This window comes from Myxine glutinosa, chromosome 14, assembly GCF_964187855.1.
Source record: "Myxine glutinosa chromosome 14, kmMyxGlut1.1, whole genome shotgun sequence".
In the NCBI taxonomy this organism is placed as follows: domain Eukaryota; kingdom Metazoa; phylum Chordata; class Myxini; order Myxiniformes; family Myxinidae; genus Myxine; species Myxine glutinosa.
Window position 1 is genome coordinate 85,208,172 of NC_136274.1, and position 21,994 is coordinate 85,230,165.

Here is a 21,994-nt window from a genome sequence, read left to right on the forward strand (position 1 = left end):
AGCCCTGTTTAGCCCTGTTTAGCCCTGTTTAAGCACTATTTAGCACTATTTAGCACTATTTAGCACTATTTAGCCCTGTTTAGCACTATTTAGCACTATTTAACACTATTTAGCACTGTTTAGCACTGTTTAGCCCTGTTTAGCCCTGTTTAGCCCTGTTTAGCCCTGTTTAGCCCTGTTTAGCCCTGTTTAGCCCTGTTTAGCACTATTTAGCACTATTTAGCACTATTTAGCACTGTTTAGCACTATTTAGCACTGTTTAGCACTATTTAGCACTATTTAGCACTATTTAGCACTATTTAGCACTATTTAGCACTATTTAACACTATTTAGCACTATTTAGCACTATTTAGCACTATTTAGCACTCAGAAGGAAGCACTATTTAGCACTATTTAGCACTATTTAGCACTATTTAACACTATTTAGCACTATTTAGCACTATTTAGCACTATTTAGCACTATTTAGCACTCAGAAGGAAGCACTATTTAGCACTATTTAGCACTATTTAGCACTATTTAGCACTATTTAGCACTATTTAGCACTATTTAACACTATTTAGCACTATTTAGCACTATTTAGCACTGTTTAGCACTATTTAGCCCTGTTTAGCCCTGTTTAGCACTATTTAGCACTATTTAGCACTATTTAGCACTATTTAGCACTATTTAGCACTATTTAGCACTGTTTAGCCCTGTTTAGCACTATTTAGCACTATTTAGCACTATTTAGCACTGTTTAGCACTATTTAGCCCTGTTTAGCCCTGTTTAGCCCTATTTAGCACTATTTAGCACTATTTAGCACTATTTAGCACTATTTAGCACTATTTAGCACTCAGAAGGAAGCACTATTTAGCACTATTTAGCACTATTTAGCCCTGTTTAGCCCTGTTTAGCCCTGTTTAGCCCTGTTTAGCCCTGTTTAGCCCTGTTTAGCACTATTTAGCACTATTTAGCACTATTTAGCACTGTTTAGCACTATTTAGCCCTGTTTAGCCCTGTTTAGCACTATTTAGCACTATTTAGCACTATTTAGCACTATTTAGCACTATTTAGCACTGTTTAGCCCTGTTTAGCACTATTTAGCACTATTTAGCACTATTTAGCACTGTTTAGCACTATTTAGCCCTGTTTAGCCCTGTTTAGCCCTATTTAGCACTATTTAGCACTATTTAGCACTATTTAGCACTATTTAGCACTCAGAAGGAAGCACTATTTAGCACTATTTAGCACTATTTAGCACTCAGAAGGAAGCACTATTTAGCACTATTTAGCACTATTTAGCACTCAGAAGGAAGCACTATTTAGCACTATTTAGCACTCAGAAGGAAGCACTATTTAGCACTATTTAGCACTATTTAGCACTATTTAGCACTATTTAGCACTATTTAGCACTCAGAAGGAAGCACTATTTAGCACTATTTAGCACTGTTTAGCACTATTTAGCACTATTTAGCCCTGTTTAGCCCTGTTTAGCCCTGTTTAGCACTATTTAGCACTATTTAGCACTATTTAGCACTCAGAAGGAAGCACTATTTAGCACTATTTAGCACTCAGAAGGAAGCACTATTTAGCACTATTACAGCACTCGCACTCACAATCCCACGAGATATGCACAAACCCCATGGCATTTGAACTGTCAAGTCTCCATGAACACGGTAATTGTTGCTTGTTACGAGTTTTGTTATTTTGTCCGACAGGCTTTGTCGTACTACGTGTGGGTGTCCATTCTGTCCGTGGCTATGATTCCTGTCTGCGCATTGAGGGGACCTACGCTGGAAAACCTGAGGTGGGACGTCTGGGGAGCGAGCTGTGGTTCGGTCATGGTGGAGAGTTTGATTCGGGCCGGATAAAGAGAGAGACGGCGAGTGAAAGTTAAAATCTATGAAATGTGGATGTTAAAGTAAACCAGTTTTCCTGTTTGCAGATTTGTCCGCTCCGTGGTTAGCCATCTCCAGTGGCTGTACGGTGTTGAAGTCAAGGTTGAAGGTCGGGAGTACTTGCTGAACCCTGAGCCCTGTGTCATCGTTGCAAATCACCAATCTGCACTGGACTTCATTGGTAATGTGTTTGAACGATTTTAAATGCTTATTTCTCTGGTTTTGTGTTTTTGTTTTTCACGTCATTGTTGTTCTGGTTTTTTAGAACTCTGAGCTCACTGGAGTCTTGTGTTTTGAATGTTATTTATAAAAGGGTATGGGTAGTTGGTTAGGTTATGGGTAGTTGGTTAGGTTATGGGTAGTTAGTCAGGGTATGGGTAGTTAGTTAGGTTATGGGTAGTTAGTCATGGTATGGTTAGTTTGTTAGGTTATGTGTAGTTAGTCAGGTTATGGGTAGTTAGTCATGGTATGGGTAGTTAGTTAGGTTATGGGTCGTTAGTCAGGTTTTGGGTAGTTCGTCATGGTATGGGTAGTTTGTTAGGTTATGCGTAGTTAGTCAGGTTTTGGGTAGTTAGGTTATGGGTAGTTAGGTTATGGGTAGTTCGTCATGGTATGCGTAGTTCGTCATGGTATAGGTAGTTTGTTAGGTTATGTGTAGTTAGTCAGGTTATGGGTAGTTAGTCATGGTATGGGTAGTTTGTTAGGTTATGTGTAGTTAGTCAGGTTTTGGGTAGTTCGTCATGGTATGGGTAGTTTGTTAGGTTATGCGTAGTTAGTCAGGTTTTGGGTAGTTAGGTTATGGGTAGTTCGTCATGGTATGCGTAGTTCGTCATGGTATAGGTAGTTTGTTAGGTTATGGGTAGTTAGTCAGGGTATGGGTAGTTAGTTAGGTTATGGGTAGTTAGTCATGGTATGGTTAGTTTGTTAGGTTATGTGTAGTTAGTCAGGTTTTGGGTAGTTAGTCATGGTATGGGTAGTTTGTTAGGTTATGGGTAGTTAGTCAGGGTATGTGTAGTTAGTCAGGTTTTGGGTAGTTAGTCATGGTATGGTTAGTTTGTTAGGTTATGTGTAGTTAGTCAGGTTTTGGGTAGTTAGTCATGGTATGGGTAGTTTGTTAGGTTATGGGTAGTTTGTTAGGTTATGGGTAAGGCAACAGCACATTGTTGTCTCGGAAGGCCTTCTTGATTATTGACTTTGTATTTTGATTTTTCCACCCTGGAGCAAAGATTTCTTAATTTATTTATTTAAATAATGTTTTATTGTTCCATAATTGTCCGATTTACCAGCTTACATATTTCCTTTACTGCTGAATGCTTTTGATTCAAGGAAAAGATTCACCCTAAATGACGAAAATCCCTGTGTTGTATTTGCTGTTCAACGGGACGTTTGTGGATTTTCAATAACATTTCTCCCATGAGGAGTTAGTGCGTGTAACAGTCGACCTGAAAAACTCAGAGGTGAGGTCGATACATCACTTTTGATACCGAACAGTACCCGATAAATTAAATATCGCCGGGGCAAACGTGGACGGCTATGAACACAATGGTGTGATTTTTTTTTTGTTTCTTCTCACATTTTGTTGAACCCTCCTCGTGCCATCCTTTTCATGTGTGTACGGTTTGAGAAATACACCTCGTCCATTTACACGTTGAGGAAGAGCACGTCCTCTTTTCGTTTGTAGGGCACACGCACGTTTGGCTCCTTCATTCTGAGCTCTTTAGGGATACTGATGCTTGTGCTGTGCTCGTTAAGGATGTCGTAGCCCTGTGATTGGCCGAGTACCCTTTGGCAGTCTTGATTATCTTGCTTCTTTTGATTTGGGGTGTTTGGTGTTCCAGAGTTCAGTAAATGTGAAACTTTTTCTACATTGGAACTCCATTATATTGTTGCGTTTGTGAGAAATAAAGATAACCCCCCTCTTAGTTAGTTGCACCACAACATATAGCCTCGCTTAGTTCAGTTATCTCTTATTAAATGTTAAGCATAGTCTCCTTTCCTGTGTTAGTATGCGTTGAGCAGGCCATTAATGTCGGCCTCAATTGGGCTAGAATGCCATGTGCTAGGGCCTGGAACAAGTCTGGAAGGCCCGAGGGAGGAACTGCAGGGGAGTGGCCGGTAAGCGGCAGGCAGCCAATGAACGCTCAAGGGGAGTGGCTAACAACGGCAGCCAAGGGAGGGGCTTGGAACATTCTGGTGGGACTCTGGGAGGGGCTATAAGACCCTGCCCCGGGCCCCCCGCCCCCGCCCCAGTCAGTGGAGTTGGACTCAGAGCTTTTGTCTGAGAGGTGTGTGAACGAACTCGCTCTGTGAACAGTCTCGCTTTTGCTCGCTGCCCCCCAACGATGTCCGTGCTAAGCTCCCTCTGTCGTAGCGAGGTGTGTCGAAAGAGAAAGCACGAACTCTCCCTGTGCCCTGCGCTCTGCTGCCTATAATAGTGCTTGCGAGGACGATCTCTGCCGGGGCCACAGACGCCAACGAGCTCCCTGCACACGTGCTGAGAACACCTCGAGGGACACGCCCGGCGAGCTGACCGGAGCGAACGGCGCCAAGGATGCGTTTGGAGCGCGTACTTTTCCTTCCTTCTTTTCCCTGCGTGAGTGAGTGGGCACTTGTCCGGGGATTAAGATAAGACTGATTAAGTATCTGCTCTGTGTCTCTTTATCCTGATCATTGTAAATTGTATAATAATCCTGTGTTCTTCCTTCCATTTGGTCGTTCACGTCATTTTCCACCATTGGCTTCGCACTGTACGAATAAGACCGCTCAATCGGGTTCAATAAGAATTAACGGCATGAGTCACGTGACACGCAAACGCTCGGGCGTATCCGACTAGCGTGGCTCGTGCAAGGTCCAGTCCCCGTTCTCGCGGCGGCGTGTGTATCGAAGGTACTTAGGGAATCGACCACATACCATTCCGCACACTCGCTACGGGAGTGGCGGCTCGGCCTCGTGGACTCGAAGCTCGAGGGGGAAAAGGGTTTAACCCCCCTCTCTATGTCGACAGGCTCGAGATCCGCAACAATATTTTGAGTGCAGATCACCGCACCTACAAATTAAATATTGATTCTTCCAGGGCAGTATCAAAGGGTGCACAACACATCACTCAACTGTTACTTTGTTCTTGGACTGATTGAGAACACTAAAGCTCTGGATGGTCGGTCACATTTTTTTTAATTTTCTTGGCGGCATGCCCAAACACAGAGACGACCCACACTGTATTTGTGGCCGAACCTTCCTTCCCAAGAGGGCATCGCCATTACTCATTCGGATAAAGCTCGTGTCTTTGCACCTTTCTATACCACATTGTGTACCCGTATCGGAGTGGAACAAAGGCTTGTTTTTCCTTTTTCTTGTGTACGTGTTTGAGTATTCCCTTGATGCTTGGGAAGGAGTGAATGTTTGCACGTGTTGAAACTGGAACGGCACTCGGTCGAGTGCATACCTCCGCAAGGCTGAACGGTTTACATTTTGTATCCCACCGATAGGCCGGATCTAGATTCGGACCTGAGGCAAGATCGAATCCGTTCGTCCTTGTCACATGCCCAACCTTTCCTCCAAGTTTCGTCTGAATCTGTCCATAATTTTTTGAGATATCCTGTTCACAAACAAACAGACAAACAAATGAAAAATCGGTCAGAGACCGAGGACTTGCCGGAATGTACTTTTTATCAGCCATTTTGGACAAATATGGCGGCCGAACCACGTGACCGATGACGTCATTATTTGTTTTCTAAACAAATTTATTCCTAGATTATGCTCAAGAAATTTCATCTTGATCGGATGAAGTTTTGTACTTGTCGAATCATGGTCATAATGGAGGCACCGATGACATCATCATTAACATATTTTATTCCCCATGGAGAGTTCTTTACAATGAGCCATATCTCAATTTTTTTCTATTCAGCACTTTCGGAGATATATATATAGAGGTGTAAATTTTTTCGGTTTTTCCAAGATGGCGGCCGAACCACGTGACCGATGACGTCATTATTTTTTTCCTCCACCAGTTTATGCCGACATGGCGCTCAAGAAATTGCATCTTGATTGGATGAAGTTTTGTACTTGTCGAATTATCGAATTATGACGTCATAATGGAGGCCTTAGGCCAAGAGTTAAAAATTGGGCACAGTCTATTCCAGGGCAAGACAAATATGTGTGTAAAGTTTGGCGATTCCATGTGCAACGGTGTAGACGTAGTACTGCGCACAGACCGACAGACAAACCAACATACTTGCCGGAAACTTTTCTGGCAAGTAACAAACAGACAAACTGATGGGTTTTGAAAACATCACCTCCATCCACTTTTGGTAGCGGAGGTCGTAATCTGAAGCCCCACTTGTTTTGTAATATTGAACATTGCACCTCCTTATCGCTTCCTTTACCATATTGTCTGCACCACGCGTGTTGCGGATCGCTGAATGACCGAATGGTTTGATTGGCAAATGTGTAACAACCGGAGCTGTACATTGTACCTTTCACTCTATCACAAAATCTGTGCTCTGCACAAACATGATGCTCATCTGTCGCTATTGACATTATCAGGTTGAGCAAACGCTTCGACTTTGCTTTTTTTGTGACGTGCAATCGAGCACGGGGTACATGTTGTCAGTGATTTGGCAAGCGTCACCCATCAGCAATGTTGTAACTGGTACTTTATTACTCTCACTTTATCGTTTACCCGTGGCATGTTCAACAAGGCTCAACAATAGCGCCCTATGTATCAACGCCACAGTTTCCGTGTTCTATGGTGTTTTACAATTTCTCTCTCGATTTCTGAACAAGCATTGTGCATGCATGAAAAAAGGACAGAGAGTGTAGTATGAAGTGAGGAACATGATAGCATGGTAACACACAACGGCGTAGTCTGTGTTGGAGCAATGTGCAGTTTCATCATCGTATTTGCATCCACGATGGTATTTTTCGATGGGGGAAAAGGGGATGGAGGAAGGAGGGGATGGAATTAATATTTATAAAACATGTTGCCCCACAAATATCACACACATCACACACACCACACACACCACACATACACACACATATACACACATACACGCGCACATACACACAAATATACACACACACACATATACACACACATATATATATATATATATATATACACATATATACACACATATACAACAAGGCTCAACTACATGACCAAAAGTATGTGCACACCCAAACATCACACATCTCATTCCAATATCATGGACATTAATATGTAGTTGTTCGCCCCACCCCCCTCGCCTTTGCTGCTACAACAGCCTCCACTCTTCTGGGAAGACTTTCCATTAGATGTTGGAACATTGCTTTGGGGATTTGCTTCCATTCAGCCACAAGAGCATTGGTGAGGTCGGGCACTGATGTTGGGCGATTGAGCCTGGCTTGCAGTCGGCGTTCCAATTCATCCCAAAGGTGTTCGATGGGGTTGAGGTCAGGGCTTTGTGCAGGCCAGTCAAGTTCTTCCACACCGATCTTGACAAACCATTTCTGTATGGACTTCACTATGTGCACGGGGACATTGTCATGCTGAAACAGGAAAGGGCCTTCCGCAAACTGTTGCCACAAAGTTGGAAGCACACAATCATCTAGAATGTCATTGCATGCTGTAGCATTAAGGTTTCCCTTCACTTGAACTAAGGGGCCGAGCCCGAACCATGAAAAACAGCCCCAGACCATTATTCCTCCGACACCAAACTTTACAGTTGGTACTATGGATTCGGGCAGGTAGTGTGTCATGGCAACCGCCAAACCCAGATTCGTCCCGTCAGACTGCCAGATGGTGAAGTGTGATTCATTACTCGAGAGAACGTGTTTCCACCGCTCCAGAGTTCAATGGCGGTGAGCTTTACACCACTCTAGCCGATGCTTGGCATTGCATATGGTGATCTTAGGTTTGTGTGCGGCTGCTCAGCCATGGAAGCCCATTTCATGAAGCTCCCGACGAACAGTTGTTGTGCTGACGTTGCTTCCAGAGGCAGTTTGGAACTCAATAGTGAGTGTTGCAACCGAGGACAGACGATTTTTACACCCTATGTGCTTCAGCTCTCGGCGGTCCCGTTCTGTGAGCTTGTGTGGCCTACCACTTTGTGGCTGAGCTGTTGTTGCTCCTGGACGTTTCCACTTCACAATAACAGCACTTACAGTTGACCGGGGCAGCTCTAACGGCAGAAATTTGACGAACTGACTTGTTGGAAAGGAAAGGTGGCATCCTATGACGGTGCCACGTTGAAAGTCACTGAGCTCTTCAGTACAGCCCATTCTACTGCCAATGTTTGTCTATGGAGATTGCATGGCTGTGTGCTTGATTTTATATCCCTGTCAGCAATGGGTGTGTCTGAAACAGCCGAATCCACGAATTAGGTGTGTCCTCATACTTTTGGTCATGTAGTGTATGTACACACACACATGAAGATAGATACTTTGAGACCTGGGAGGGCTCCATTCTATCTCCTGAAACCCAAAATGGAGATTACAGGGTGGCATCATTGGCTGAGGGCGTGGCTGTGCCACTGGTGCAGCGCCCTCTGCTGGTTAGGGCAGGAATTTGTAATTTGTTCCTGGTGCCGGCAACAGCTCACCGACTCTTCGTAAAGGATACCGTGGGATCTTTAACTCCCATTCATTAATGCTGGCAGGCGAGAAGCCCAGTTTAACGTCCATCAGTGGGATAGCACACACAATGATGAATCACCGTACCTGGTACCTGCAAAACACCGAGAAGAACACCGAGACGGTAGCTTGTAGCTGGGTCGTGATTCAAACCCAGGCTCGATGGCTTAGAGGTGAGTATGCGTACCTACAGGCCATCCAGGTAGCCCTATTTAGCAGTTAAAACAATATCTAACAACAATACCAAAAAAAAAAATCAAATGCAAATTATGATTTGTTAGATAAATTTGAACATTCCAAAGTGAATTTTGTTTCACAAAGAGTTTACATTATCTTGTTGGCTTTTTTACAAGCTCTTAGTCACAAGAGAGGAGGTGTTGGAGCAACACATCCACATGGTTTTGGGGGGGAGGAGGGGGTGGTAACGGGAAGAGGGCAGGTGGGGACATTTGCAGCACAGATGAAAAATGATCCCAAAACAGCCATTTTGATTGCTTGGTATTTGTAATGGATTTTAGTAAAAGGTGAAAGCAAAGTCGCGAATTGCTTTTTCTTTTTGGGTCATGTCGTCTCGATTCTCCAAGAGATGAACATTTAAAATGTGTCTTCATGTCCGGATGTCTGTCCATCCGTCCCCATTAGCCTTTTGGTATTTTTGCCACTCCAACCTCATCACCAGGGTGATTGTTCTGAAACTTAACACATGAATACAAGAGAGTGTGCACCACGATCGCTCGGGCTTCGATTTGTTTTCGATTTCCGGTCGGGGGGGGGGGGGGGCTTCCCAGGGGATCAAGAGGGGAGGGGCTTCCCAGGGGATCAAGAGGGGAGGAGCTTCCCAGGGGATCAAGAGGGGAGGAGCTTCCCAGGGGATCAAGAGGGGAGGGGCCTCCCAGGGGATCAAGAGGGGAGGGGCAAATGAAACCCGCATTGTCTTGAGGGAGCGACCCGTGCTCCGGGCTCGGGGCATTGTGCAAGTGGTGAAACACGGGCAGGCCAAGCAGAGATCTCTGAAAGAGGACGAGGTCAAACTACAGCACACAGCGCACCACACTTCATACTGTCCACCCCACCCCCCCCCCCCCCGCCCCATGACCTGTATCAGGATAGGTGCCCATCGGTCGATGGTGCCCAGGTAAGATAAGGACTGACCATAAGCCCTGAACTCATTCTCCTCGTCCCCCTCCTCCTCTGCCTACCTTTCCTCAGATTGTGATTTTGCTGGGCCCATGTTTCGTGTGTAAAAGTAATCAAGTTTCATATATTTTGTTTGTCTGGTTGATTTGTTTGTGAAGTAAATGTCAGCTTTCACGAGCCTCGATTCAGTATACAAAAAAAAAGAAAAAAAAAGAAGAAAAAAGAAAAGTGCAATTGGAGAAAGGTTTAAGCGTTAAGTGGGATTAAGGTTTTCGGATTGTGATTATTGACTATGTGGTTTGTTTTATTGTGACTTGTGCTTGCAAATTATAATTGCCCTCGCCAGAGGAGAGGGTATTGCATTTGAGTCCGTTTGTTACTTGCCGGAATAGATTCCGGCAAGTATGTTGGTTGGTTTGTCTGTCTGTTTGTGCGCAGTACTACGTCTACATCATTGCACATAGCATCGCCATACTTTACAGACATATTTTGCACAGTCTATTGCCCTGGAATAGACTGTGCCCAATTTTTAACTCTCTAGGCCCAAGGTCAAGCTCAAGGTCACCCAAAACGTGAAAATAGTTTTTTTGCTAACTAGCAACGGTACCCGCCATCACGGTCTTCTCTCCAACTCACAATCCCACGAGATATGCGGAAAGGACGACCCAAAACCAATTATATTCTTTTTGATTCGTATATAAACATCATTAAAAGTAAGTAATGACCTCTGCCAAAGTTCAAACGACGTGGGTTTAATCTCTACATGAGAGAATTCCACATAGCTATTTGGGCGGTGTATAAGCCAACTGATCGCTGTCTCCATCGATCTGCCAAGGCCGTAACACCTATCGGCTCAAAATCCTTTTAACTGTTGACTTGGTCGTTTTTACAACGAAGGAAACACGTATCGGGAGTACATACGACATCGCGATTGTGAATGTGACAGCTCTGAGGCATCTTTTGCTTCGCATCGCAGTGACAGCGAGCACCAACATGGCGGCTGTAAGATTAAAATCTGGCTTCAGGCCCCCTCACCACGCATTTATATAAATCGTTTAAATAATCATTTGCGCCTCCCAATTGAAGCCCCGCCATTTGGCGGGTACCGTTGCTGGTAATATATAATGGCGATACAACAATTTTTACCGCTTTGCTTTGAAGAATGGGAATGAAGGGGGAGGAGCGTGTTAATATGTGTGGTTGAAGGCTTTGGGTGGTGACGGGGTCAGGAAGTATCTGTATACATGTAAATACATGTATAGATTTCCCGCCATTTTCATCCAAAATGGCCGATAAAAAAGTACATTCCGGCAAGTCCTCGGTCTCTGACCGATTTCCCCCCCCCCCCCCCCCCCTGTTTGTGTGTTCCCACAAGTATGTTGGTTGGTTTGTCTGTCTGTCTGTTTGTGCGCAGTACGACATCTACATCGTTGCACATAGCATCACCATACTTTACACACATATTTGCCTTGCCCTGGAATAGACTGTGCCCAATTTTTATCTCTCTAGGCCCAAGGTCAAGTTCACAGTCACCCAAAATGTGAAAATCGTGACCGCAGCGTAAAGCTGGGGCGAGGCGGAGTGATACAGCGGAAGGATTTGACGGTTTAAATGAAGCCACGATGAGGCGGATTTTCATTGGGACCTTCATCCTGATTTCGTTACCTCCGCCACCAAAGGTGGATGGAGGTTATGTTTTCACCCCTGTCTGTTTGTCCGTTTGTTACTTGCCGGAATAGATTCCGGCAAGTATGTTGGTTGGTTGGTTCCTTGCCGGAATAAATTCCTTCAAGTATGTTGGTTGGTTGGTTTGTTACTTGCCAGAATAGATTCGCCGGAATAGATTTTGGGTGGTGAGGGGGCTTGAAGCCAGATTTTAATCTTACAGCCGCCATGTTGGTGCTCGCCGTCACTGCGATGCGAAGCGAAAGACGCCTCAGAGCTGTCACATTCACAATCACTATGTCGTATGTACTCCCGATATGTGTTTCCTTCATTGTAAAAACTACCAAGTCAACAGTTAAAAGGATTTTCAGCCGATAGGTGTCACGGCCTTGGCAAGATCGATGAAGACGGCGATCTGTTCGCTTATACACCGTCCAAATAGCTATGTGGAATTCTCTCATGTAGAGATTAAACCCACATCGTTTGAACTTTGGCAGTGGTCATGATTTACTTTTAATGATGTTTATATACGAATCAAAAAGAAGATAATTGGTTTTGGGTCGTCCTTTCCACATATCCAGTGGGATTGTAAGTGGGAGAGACGACCGTGATGTCGAGGAGTGGGTTGGCATTCTCTCAAGCAGGGATTCAACCCATGTCTTTATGTATTATTATTTTGATTCAAAATGACCGATTAAAAAAAAGTACATTCCGGCAAGTCCTCGGTCTCTGACCGATTTTTCATTTGTCTGTTTGTTACTACTTGCAAAATCGAAGATTGGTTGGTTGTATTGGTTGGTTGTATATTGGTTGGTTGCATTTGTGGTTCTGTCTGTTTGTCTGTCTGTCTGTTTGTCACCAGTCTACAGGTCACAATTCTAAACCGATTGTCGTGAAACTTCACCAAGTTGTATATGTCGTCCCAATTGAGAAGCCTATTGATTTTGAGGTCAAAGGTCATCTGGAGGTCAAATTTCTAATCTGGAGGTCAAATTTCTAATCGTGATTTTAAATCCGATTGACTTGAAAATTGAATAGCATTTGTATATTGTCACTAAATTGGGAAATGAACTATTTTTGAGGTCAAAGGTCAACTCAAGGTCAAACTTCCAAAATCAATTTTCATCTGAACAACCGTCGATTTTCATCCGATTGAATTGACAATAATTGAACAGCATTTGCACATTGAGTCACTAAATAGGGAAACCAACTATTTTTGAGGTCATCCCTGGGTCAAACTTCCAAAATCATCCATTTTCATCTGCAAAACAGTCAATTTTCATTCCATTGACTTGAAAATAGAAAGGATTTGCGTATTGCCTCACTGAATTGGAAAACCAACTATTTTTTAAGGTCAAAAGGTCACAGGTCAACCCAAGGTCAAACTTCTAAAATCATCATTTTTCATCTGAAAAATCGTCACTTTTCATCCTATTTGACCCTAACTTTGATCAAGATTGTCAATTTTAATCTTGAAGAAATGGACAATTTGCTGTCAATGGAATTTTTTTTTCTTGGGGGGGGGGGGGGGGGGGGAGGTGGGCGATTTTGCAAGTATCGTGCTCCACATGACATCTTCTTGTTTGTTTGACCGCACAGAATAAATATGATTTTCTCTGCAACCGTCAGTCCGATTGACAGGAAATTTTCATAATAGGTGCAACTCCACCTGTATAATTTTTTAATGATAATTATGACGTCATCGGTCACATGGTTCAGCCGCCATCTTTGAAAAATCGAAAAACTTTACACCTCTACATCTCGGAAAGTGCTGAATAGAAAACATTGAGACATGGCTCATTGTAAAGAACTCTCCATGGGGAATAAAATATTGTTGTGGTTTTTAGAACCCTCCACGTTGTAAATATGTGTAATACAGTGGAACCTTGACTTACGAGTTTAATTCGTTCTGTGACCGAGCTCGTAACTCAAATTGCTCGTATCTCAAATCAAATTTCCTCATTGAAATGCATTGAAATGCTATTAATCCGTTCCAGCCCGCCAAAAACCACACCAATTTTTTTTTAAATATACAGTATATATAAAAATATCTCGCGCTTTATATTTCACCTGTATGCAGCATACAAGTTGGCAGGATGGCCTGGACTGGAGGTATGCACACTTGACTCTAAAGTCTAAACTGTCCAGCCTGGGTTTGAATCCCGACCCAGCTATAACCTGTCATGGGTGAATCACAGGCAGGGTGATTCATCAATGTGTGTACCGCTAAACTGGGCGCCCCGTTTGCGTCCCATTAGTTGTTGGATGTTAAGGATCTCACCGTGTTTTCCACAAAGAGAAGGCGAGCTATCGCCGGCACTCTGAACAAGTTGTGGCCTGGCATGCTCTTCTCCTCTGCCGTTATATACGTCCTCCTCGACACCTCGCTCATGTTTTTCGACGATTGCGTGTTTTATATCCAAGCACATCATCCTCTTCTTCTTCTCAGTACCGTGTTTTCCACAAAGAGAAGGCGAGCTATCGCCGGCACTCTGAACAAGTTGTGGCCTGGCATGCTCTTCTCCTCTGCCGTTATATACGTCCTCCTCGGCACCTCGCTCATGTTTTTCGACGATTGCGTGTTTTATATCCAAGCACAAGTTTTATATAAAACACGACGATTGCGTGTTTTATATCCACAAGTTGTGGCCTGGCATGCTCTTCTCTGCCGTTATATACGTCCTCCTCGACACCTCGCTCATGTTTTTCGACGATTGCGTGTTTTATATCCAAGCACATCATCCTCTTCTTCTTCTCAGTACCGTGTTTTCCACAAAGAGAAGGCGAGCTATCGCCGGCACTCTGAACAAGTTGACGGCAGAGATACTGTACGTGCACGTCAAGATAACCACGTGACCGGAACCCACCTGGCGGCGTAAACTCAAAATAAAGAAACATGCGAAAACAAAAATGCAGCGCTATACGACAGAGATACTGTACGTGCACGTCAAGATAACCACGTGACCGGAACCCACCTGGCGGCGTAAACTCAAAATAAAGAAACATGCGAAAACAAAAATGCAGCGCTATACGACAGAGATACTGTACGTGCACGTCAAGATAACCACGTGACCGGAACCCACCTGGCGGCGTAAACTCAAAATAAAGAAACATGCGAAAACAAAAATGCAGCGATATACGACAGATACTGTACTTTCACGGAAAGATAACCACGTGACCGGGTGGCGAAAGCTCGTAACTCAAATCTCGGCTCGTATCTCAAAGCAATAAACCGCCCGAGCGACGGCTCGTATCTCGAAAAACTCGTAAGTTGGGGCACTCGTAAGTCAAGGTTCCACTGTATTCCCTTATAAATAATCCCCTGTAAATATTCCCATTTTTGGTGTAAAGGTCAAAGGTCGCACCCTAGTTAGGCCACGAGCAACACGTAGCACACCATAGGATCTTATTTCATTAGTATGTGTTTCAGGTAAGGATCTGTACCCAATAGTTTGACTCTGCGTTGCATTAATCAAATAACCTAGGCCCCTTTTTCAATCCTATTCATTTTGCGGCTTTACCCTCTCCAAATTGTATTACGCGCCTCTACCAGCCGCAGCCGCCTCAGCATTCGCTGCCTTTTGGTTGTTCCTGCCCGCCGCCATAAGCCACGTGGCAGAGTTGGAGAAGAAGGGAGGAGCGGCTAGGAACGAAGGTGTGGCCTCGCCCACGAGCCGTCGAGGGTGGAGCCTGTGAGCCCTCGTTGACCAACCAGGGCTGAGGTGAGCTCGTTAATAGGCGTGGCTCGATGAAGCGCGGCTTGATTTCTATGCGGGTTATATAAGCGCGAGCGCGAAGCCCTTTTACGCAGAAGCGGGGGATGAGCAAGAGATGCGCCAGGGAGAGAGAAGGAGTCAAACTTGAGAGAACAGCGCAGAGACTGCGGATGATAAGAACACTGCGCAGAGGATCCCTTGGAACGATCGTTTGATACGAACTGCCGTTTGGTTTTGAGATCGTTCGGCACGCTATACGCACGCAGCATCCCCGCCCCTCGCATTTGTAAGGTCCGGTCGCGCGCCAACGACACCAGCTGCCTGCCATTCTTCGCGGCGGACCCGGAGCCTGGAACCATTTGCTTGGACCCTTCTCTTCCTTCTCACCACCATCACCCCCTTTCGTGTAAGTGTGTTTGTATTGTCCTGGGTGTGTTATATAAGAGTGTATAAGGTTGCCCTATGTCCTTTTATTTCCTTCTTTTGTATATTCTTGCCTTTCGTTTCCTCTTTTAGTGTAGTTAATAAATCATATTTGTTCTTCCTTCACCCTTCTTATTCTTTGGGTTTTCCTCTCATCCGATCGCTTGCGTCCTGTCCCCAATTGAATATCGGTGGCACGATTAGAACCGCTCAGAATCGGGTTAGTTTTATTGCTAACGGCTCGAGCTTCGGATTGCTAAACCGCTCGGCAAAATTTCATCTTGTCCGTGGCTCGGGCAGAAGTAGCGCCCTGCTTTGCGGCGAGGTTGGCGAAGGTATCTGGGATTCCATTGACCAGTCACCCTAGGCAATGTCAACCCCGCAAAGGAGCGCGATATCTTCTAGGACTCGGACGGCCAGCTTAAAAGACGAGGAGATTAAACCCCCCTCGGTAAGGGGAGCGCCGTAATCTGAGATCCGCAACAATATGTTAATGATGATGTCATAGGTTCCTCCATTTTGACATCATAATTTGACAAGTACAAAACTTCATCTGATCAAGATCAAATTTCTTGAGCATAATCTAGGAATAAATTAGTTTAGAAAAAAAAATAATGATGTCATTGGTCATGTGGTTCGGCCGCCATATTTGTTTTAACACAACAGCCTTAAAAACCACTGAAAATACATCCTGGTGAGGGTTGGCAATCTCTGATTGCTCTTTTTCTTGTTCTTGTAATTGCTTTCTTTATGGACATTGTAACTTCCTGTGTACAAGTGTTTTTATTTTTGCTTGAAAATAACCATGTGAATTATTTTGGTAAAACAGTTGTTTCCAACCTGCCCGTTTCGTCTCTTTTGCTATTGATCCGACAGGTGCGATAGTGATAGCAGGGATGTTCTTCCCCCAACAAATTGACTCAACATTAGCCGGTCCGTACTCGGCAGTTCGTTCGGCTGCCCCTGATTACATAAGATAAGGTGAGTACGAACCGAGGGTGCGATCCCCGGTTAGGTTAGCCACGTCACCCCCAGGTCAAAGGTGTCAGACAGCGGACCCTGGGAGATTTGGCTGTCTGATTGGTGTTCGTGGTTGATTAGCAACCTCCTGGATGGCGGAGTTATCCGTGACCGGTGGCCTCAGGACCATTAGGCGAGATGAGCCTGAGAAGTCCCCTCAGAGTAAACCCTGAAATCCGGATCTGTAACAATATAATGCTTGTCCTTTTTGTGAGATACTTACTTCCGCCTCCAAAGGTGGGCAGAGGTTATGTTTTCACCCCGTCCGTTTGTTTGTGAGCAGGATATCGGAAAAAGTTATTAATTAGATTCGGCCAAAACTTGGTGGGCAGGTTGGGTGTGTGACAAGGAAGAATTGATTCGATGTTGATGAAGATGTTAATCTAGATCTTGCTAATATAATTTTTCAAGTGATTCTTCACCATTGAGAGAGGGGGCCAAAAACAATATGAAGCACGATACGTCAAAAAGTTGTGGACAGATTCAGACGAACCTTGGTGGACAGGTTGGGTGTGTGACAAGGAAGAATTGATTAGATTTTGGTGAATATTCAAATCCGAGAATTTCATAACAATAGAAAATCTTTATTGTCCCATATTCAGGGAAATTATGATTTGATGACACCATTAGTTAACCATCATAAGAACATACTATTATGTCGGGGGATAAAGGAATATCTCAAGCCAGGTAGATCTGTATAGGTAGGTATTCGACTGTCGCGATAGGGAATCTACCTGCAATAAGTTCTGTGTTTTAGGCGGTTTGTCGGGGTAAGAGTATACCTGTGAACATACAAGGATGTTCGTGTGTTAAATAGTTGTACGGACTAAGTTAAACCCCTATGTGTCAGACCTGGCAATCATTCCTTTGTCCCTTATGGCAGCGCACACATATAAACACGTAGATAGGTCCTTAGTGCACACATTAATTAGTTCCCTTCCCTTACAATGACATTGGAAGAAGACCGGCAGGAAGCCAGATCGGGGCACCGCCGGATGGCCGCCGCCAGCCGCACCACCATCTGGCCCAGCAAAATCGCGTGAGACGAGCTGTAACCACGCCCAGGAGGACTGTGATTGGTTGGCGCGGAAGGCGCGAACCCGGAACCAATCGGCACGGAAGGCGCGAGGAGGTTTGGCAAACGGCGGGAAGCTACGAGGCTCTGGTTGGTGGCGCGCCAACACTGACGTCACGGGCAAGGTTACAAAAGGACGCGCTGCACGACATTTTGTCTCTCTTGGCTTCTTCGCTTGTCATTGTTCGTCCTTGGCTTTTGGCTCTTCGTCTTGAGAGGTCCTGGTGGTCATTGGTTCGCCATCTGCATGGTGCTTGGAGCGGTCCTTCTCGGTGCTTTCGGAGCTTGGAGTGGTGCTGGGGCCTCGTGTGCGATCGATTCGGAGCTTGGAGCTGTGCAGGCCGCGCGGGGCCTGGCGAAGCATGCGAGCGAGCAGACGGAGTGTTTCCTCCCACGGGAGCTTGGAGCCGGACAGGGCCGCATTGGACGACGGACAAATAAGCTCGCACCACATTACACAAACCCACGACGAACAAATAAGCTCGCACCACATTACACAAACCCACGACGAACGTGTTCTTTTGTCAATTCATTTTCCCCTGTCTCGTATTTGGAAGTCGGTGTGTGTGATCCCAATTTAGGATCATTATTAGATTTATCATCGCGTTTCTCTGTCCCGACCTTTATTTAAAATAAACCCTTGCATTATTTTCCATTCCTTGTTAAACCCGTGTTCGTTTGAGTTAATCCCCTGCAGGATCTGAGCTGCTGTCGGTTCGCTCTAGGTAAGTGCTTGCCGCCTCTTCTCCTTCATTCTTTCTCCCGTACTTTTATAGCCGAATCCGTATTTGTTCGTCACCTCAGTTAAAGCCGTTCGGTCTTCCGCGGTCCCTGGTGTTAACCTTGAGGGATTCGCACGACAATACAACACAAAGGGAATAAGAAAACAAAATAAGATATAAAATATGGAAGATGGACTAAACAGTAAAATGGCTTGGAATTTGAATTTGAATTTAACATTTGAATTGCATTTGGTACAAATGACTTTTCGAAAATGTTCTTCTTCATCCTCCATACACGAAAGCGTCTCCCTGATGGCAGTTTTTCAAAAAGTCCGTTCAAGAAATGACTTTCATCGGTACACACCTGCACCGCCTTCCTTTTCAATGCTCGCATGTATGGAGACTCCATACTGGTTGAAGGCCCACCCACTTTAAATGCCAGTGTAATGACCTTTCTCAATTGTGACTTATTCCGCACATTAAGATAACTGTACCAGGAAATCAAATTAAATGATAAAACACTGATCAGTAAGGAATTGGTTAACATCCACATCTAATTTTTGAATGGTCCTTCGTTATTAATTGAGAATGAATGAATGATCCTTTTTAAGGCCATTTTCCCCGCTAGAGCGGGGGTTAGCCTTGCGGGCCCATGACAATCATGGTTCCCTGTTTGAGGCAATGTTTTTATGGCCGGATGCCCTTCCTGACGCCAACCCTTGGTTGCCTCTTCCGATGCGCAGGGATACGGTGTACCTATTCTAAATCGGGGTACACACCTGGATCATTCATCCCAGCAAGCTGGTACTCAATTTGCCGACCTCGGAAGGATGACAGGCTGAGTCAACCCCCCTGGCGTTAATTCAGCGATCGACCGGGATTCGAACCCAGGAACCTAGGATCCCAAGCCGGCACCCTAACCGCTAAGCCAACACCAGGCTAATTGAGATTCGTTATCAATTCGTTATCAATTGAGACACGAAGCTAAAATCTATATAGACTAAGCTTGCAGCAAGATATCTCAAAAAGTTGTGGACAAGCCATGACAAAACTTAGTGATTGAGTTGGGTAGGTGACGAGACCAAGCAGATTCGATTTTGGTTCAGGTGCGGATCCAGATCCGGCCCGTCAGTGGGATCCAAAAGGCAAACTGTTCAGCCTGGTGGAGGTATGCGCGCTCTTCCACGTGCCGTTCTAGTTTACTTTGTGCTCACTGACCTTTTGCTAATTGGGGATTAAAGCATCAAAAGTAGATGTAGCTCCTCCTTACTTTCATATGTCCACTTCCGAATAAAAGGGAAGGAATGGGATAGAAAGCATCTGAATAATGTGACTTGTTGTAATTGACATATGTTCATTAATTCCCAGGGTTGATGGAGGTCATGCCACCTCACTGTGCGCCGGTCGCCAAGAGGCAGTTGGCCTGGGCCGGCCCGTTTGGTTTGATGGCCATCCTGTGCAAAGTGGTTTTCATCGACCGGGCGCACGCGCAGGCCGCAAAACTCAAACTCGCGCAACTTGCCATTCAGATGCACAAGGAGAAGGTGAGCGAGAGAAGCATACCTCCAGAGTTCCTTCAAAATACTCCATACGATGCATTAAAAGAAACGTTGTGGGTTCATGTTGTGTGCTAAGATGCAACTTTAAAAATGTTTGAAAATTAAACTCATTGGAGCATTATGTTTAAGAAAATACAAAAGAGTAAATGCAACGCTCTCACGATTTGTGTGTGTGAACCTTGTGCTTTATGCACCTGGACGCATTGATTTCACGATGCCATGTTTATCAATATTGTTGTATGATTGTGGAGTTCCAAATGTTCTTCGTTCCTCGCCACATTCGTCGTGATTCAGCCATTCGATCACCATTTGACTTTTACACGTTCGATACGAGCCCAAACAGCCCCAACGATGTTCATACCTGGACTTTATGCAGGCCTTGCCACTGTTGAGAGTTTTCTATCGTCCTCTCCATCGTCCTGGTGTTGTTTTGCTCCATTCGCCGCACACTTTGGATCATTGTCTTCCTGAAAGCTTGGCGAGTGGCTGCGAGTGGGATTGGCATGTTTTTATTGCCCTTTTTGGTGTGTACGTGCGCACACGCGTACTGATGGGGAGAATCTGCAGTGGCGTTAAAAGGCTTTTAGTTCAAGCCATATCAAGCCGGCACAGGCTTTACGCACAAATGAGGCCCACGAATGTGACAATATTTGGTTTTGTTCTCTTTACAAAGGACACCACTTTATGTAAAGGGTCGTACCATGTGGTGGCCTGCAAATGAAATGATGCAGGTTTCATGTGACTTATTCCACACATTAAGATAACTGTACCAGGAAATCAAATTAAATGACAAAACACCGATCAGTAAGGAATTGGTCAACATCCGCATCTAATTTTTGGATGTTTCTTCCACTCAATTACACCAATATACCCCATTACTCAGTATATTGGTGGCCTGTCATTTTTTCCTCTTGAAATTAAATAATCACTGTTTGTCTCTGTCTTTTGTCTCTTATCCCTCGTCATCACTTCTCGTCTCCTCTTCTCTTCTCATCCAACACCATGCTGTCAGCTGAAGATTTGGATCTACCCTGAGGGGACTCGCCATATAGGAGAAACCCTGTTGGACTTCAAACGAGGAGCCTTTCATCTCGCAGTTCAAGCTCAGGTTTGATTTTGCTATTTTTTCCCGTTTTGGATTATTTGATTTCATTTTTGTGCCACGCCCTTCCACCGTCGGAGACCGAGGACATTCAAATGAGCTTTGTCCAACCGATAGACCGACGGACCGATCCGTCGGACGGACCAATCCGACGGACCAATAGTCCATGTACGTTTTGCGTGCACGATATTTAAAAAATCGTTGGACATTTCGCTTTCATATTGCAGATATCTATTCCGATTGACATTATCTCAACCTGATTAGATCATGGCTGTAATTAGCTGAATAGTGTTGCTATGGTAACCATCTCGGTAACTTAACTTGTGTATGTGATCGTTCAAAAAATGTTCAAGGTTTAGCTTTCATATTGCAGGTATCTATTAATCGTACCACCCTAAAGGCGGGGGACCCAGAGTATCAGCACCTTTTAATTTTTTTGTGTAGTGTCTGGGTTTGTGGAGGAGGTAGAATGCAGAAAGGATCAGGATGTAACAAAATGAGAACAGAACAATGGGGAGAGGGGTTAGCACACCAACAGCAGAGTTGAGGGACAAATATAGAGAGACTTGGAGAAAGGAGGGACATGGGAAAGAATGTGGCCTGGGGAGGACATGGGGTGAACAAGATTCATACAGCCGCACGCTCTCGATCACAGAAGTTGAAGAAAAAAAAACTCGAAAGTTGGACAGATGTGAGTTTAGAAAGAGTAAATGGGGGTTGAAAATATTATGGTTTTGGATGGGGGGTGATCTGAGATGGTGGTGAACAGCTGTCTTGAAGCCTTGGAGGAAGAATAGATTGAACAGAATGTGGAAGATAGTTCCACAGGTGGGAAAAAGAGGAACGAATGAGGGGAGGTCAGAAAGGCGTCTGGAAGGGAGTTTCTGATGGACCATGTGCACCCTGCAGAAGCCTGGGGGAGGAAGAGAGAACAAAGAGCAAGGGTGCAAGACCAGAAACAAGGGGGGTAGGAGACAAAGACCACTGACCTGTCTGCGATGGCGAAGTGATAGACCCAAAAACTCAGCTTCATTGTGGGAGATTCCAATAATCATGAAGGCCTTGGTTTCCACGGCGTCAAGCT

General features: G+C 44.8%; 1 protein-coding gene across 3 annotated transcripts in view; it reads left to right on the plus strand.

The window, feature by feature from the left end:
* LOC137439987 (1-acyl-sn-glycerol-3-phosphate acyltransferase alpha) overlaps positions 1 to 21,994 on the plus strand; it is a 114,278-nt gene that overhangs the window by 57,528 nt on the left and 34,756 nt on the right. For all 3 annotated transcript variants that reach the window (XM_078768538.1, XM_078768539.1, XM_068136319.2), the window contains 4 exons: positions 1,700 to 1,788; positions 1,927 to 2,060; positions 19,618 to 19,793; positions 20,821 to 20,916. In XM_078768538.1, the coding sequence (XP_078624664.1) occupies positions 1,700 to 1,788; positions 1,927 to 2,060; positions 19,618 to 19,793; positions 20,821 to 20,916 (495 nt within the window). The remainder of the gene's footprint in view (positions 1 to 1,699; positions 1,789 to 1,926; positions 2,061 to 19,617; positions 19,794 to 20,820; positions 20,917 to 21,994) is intronic.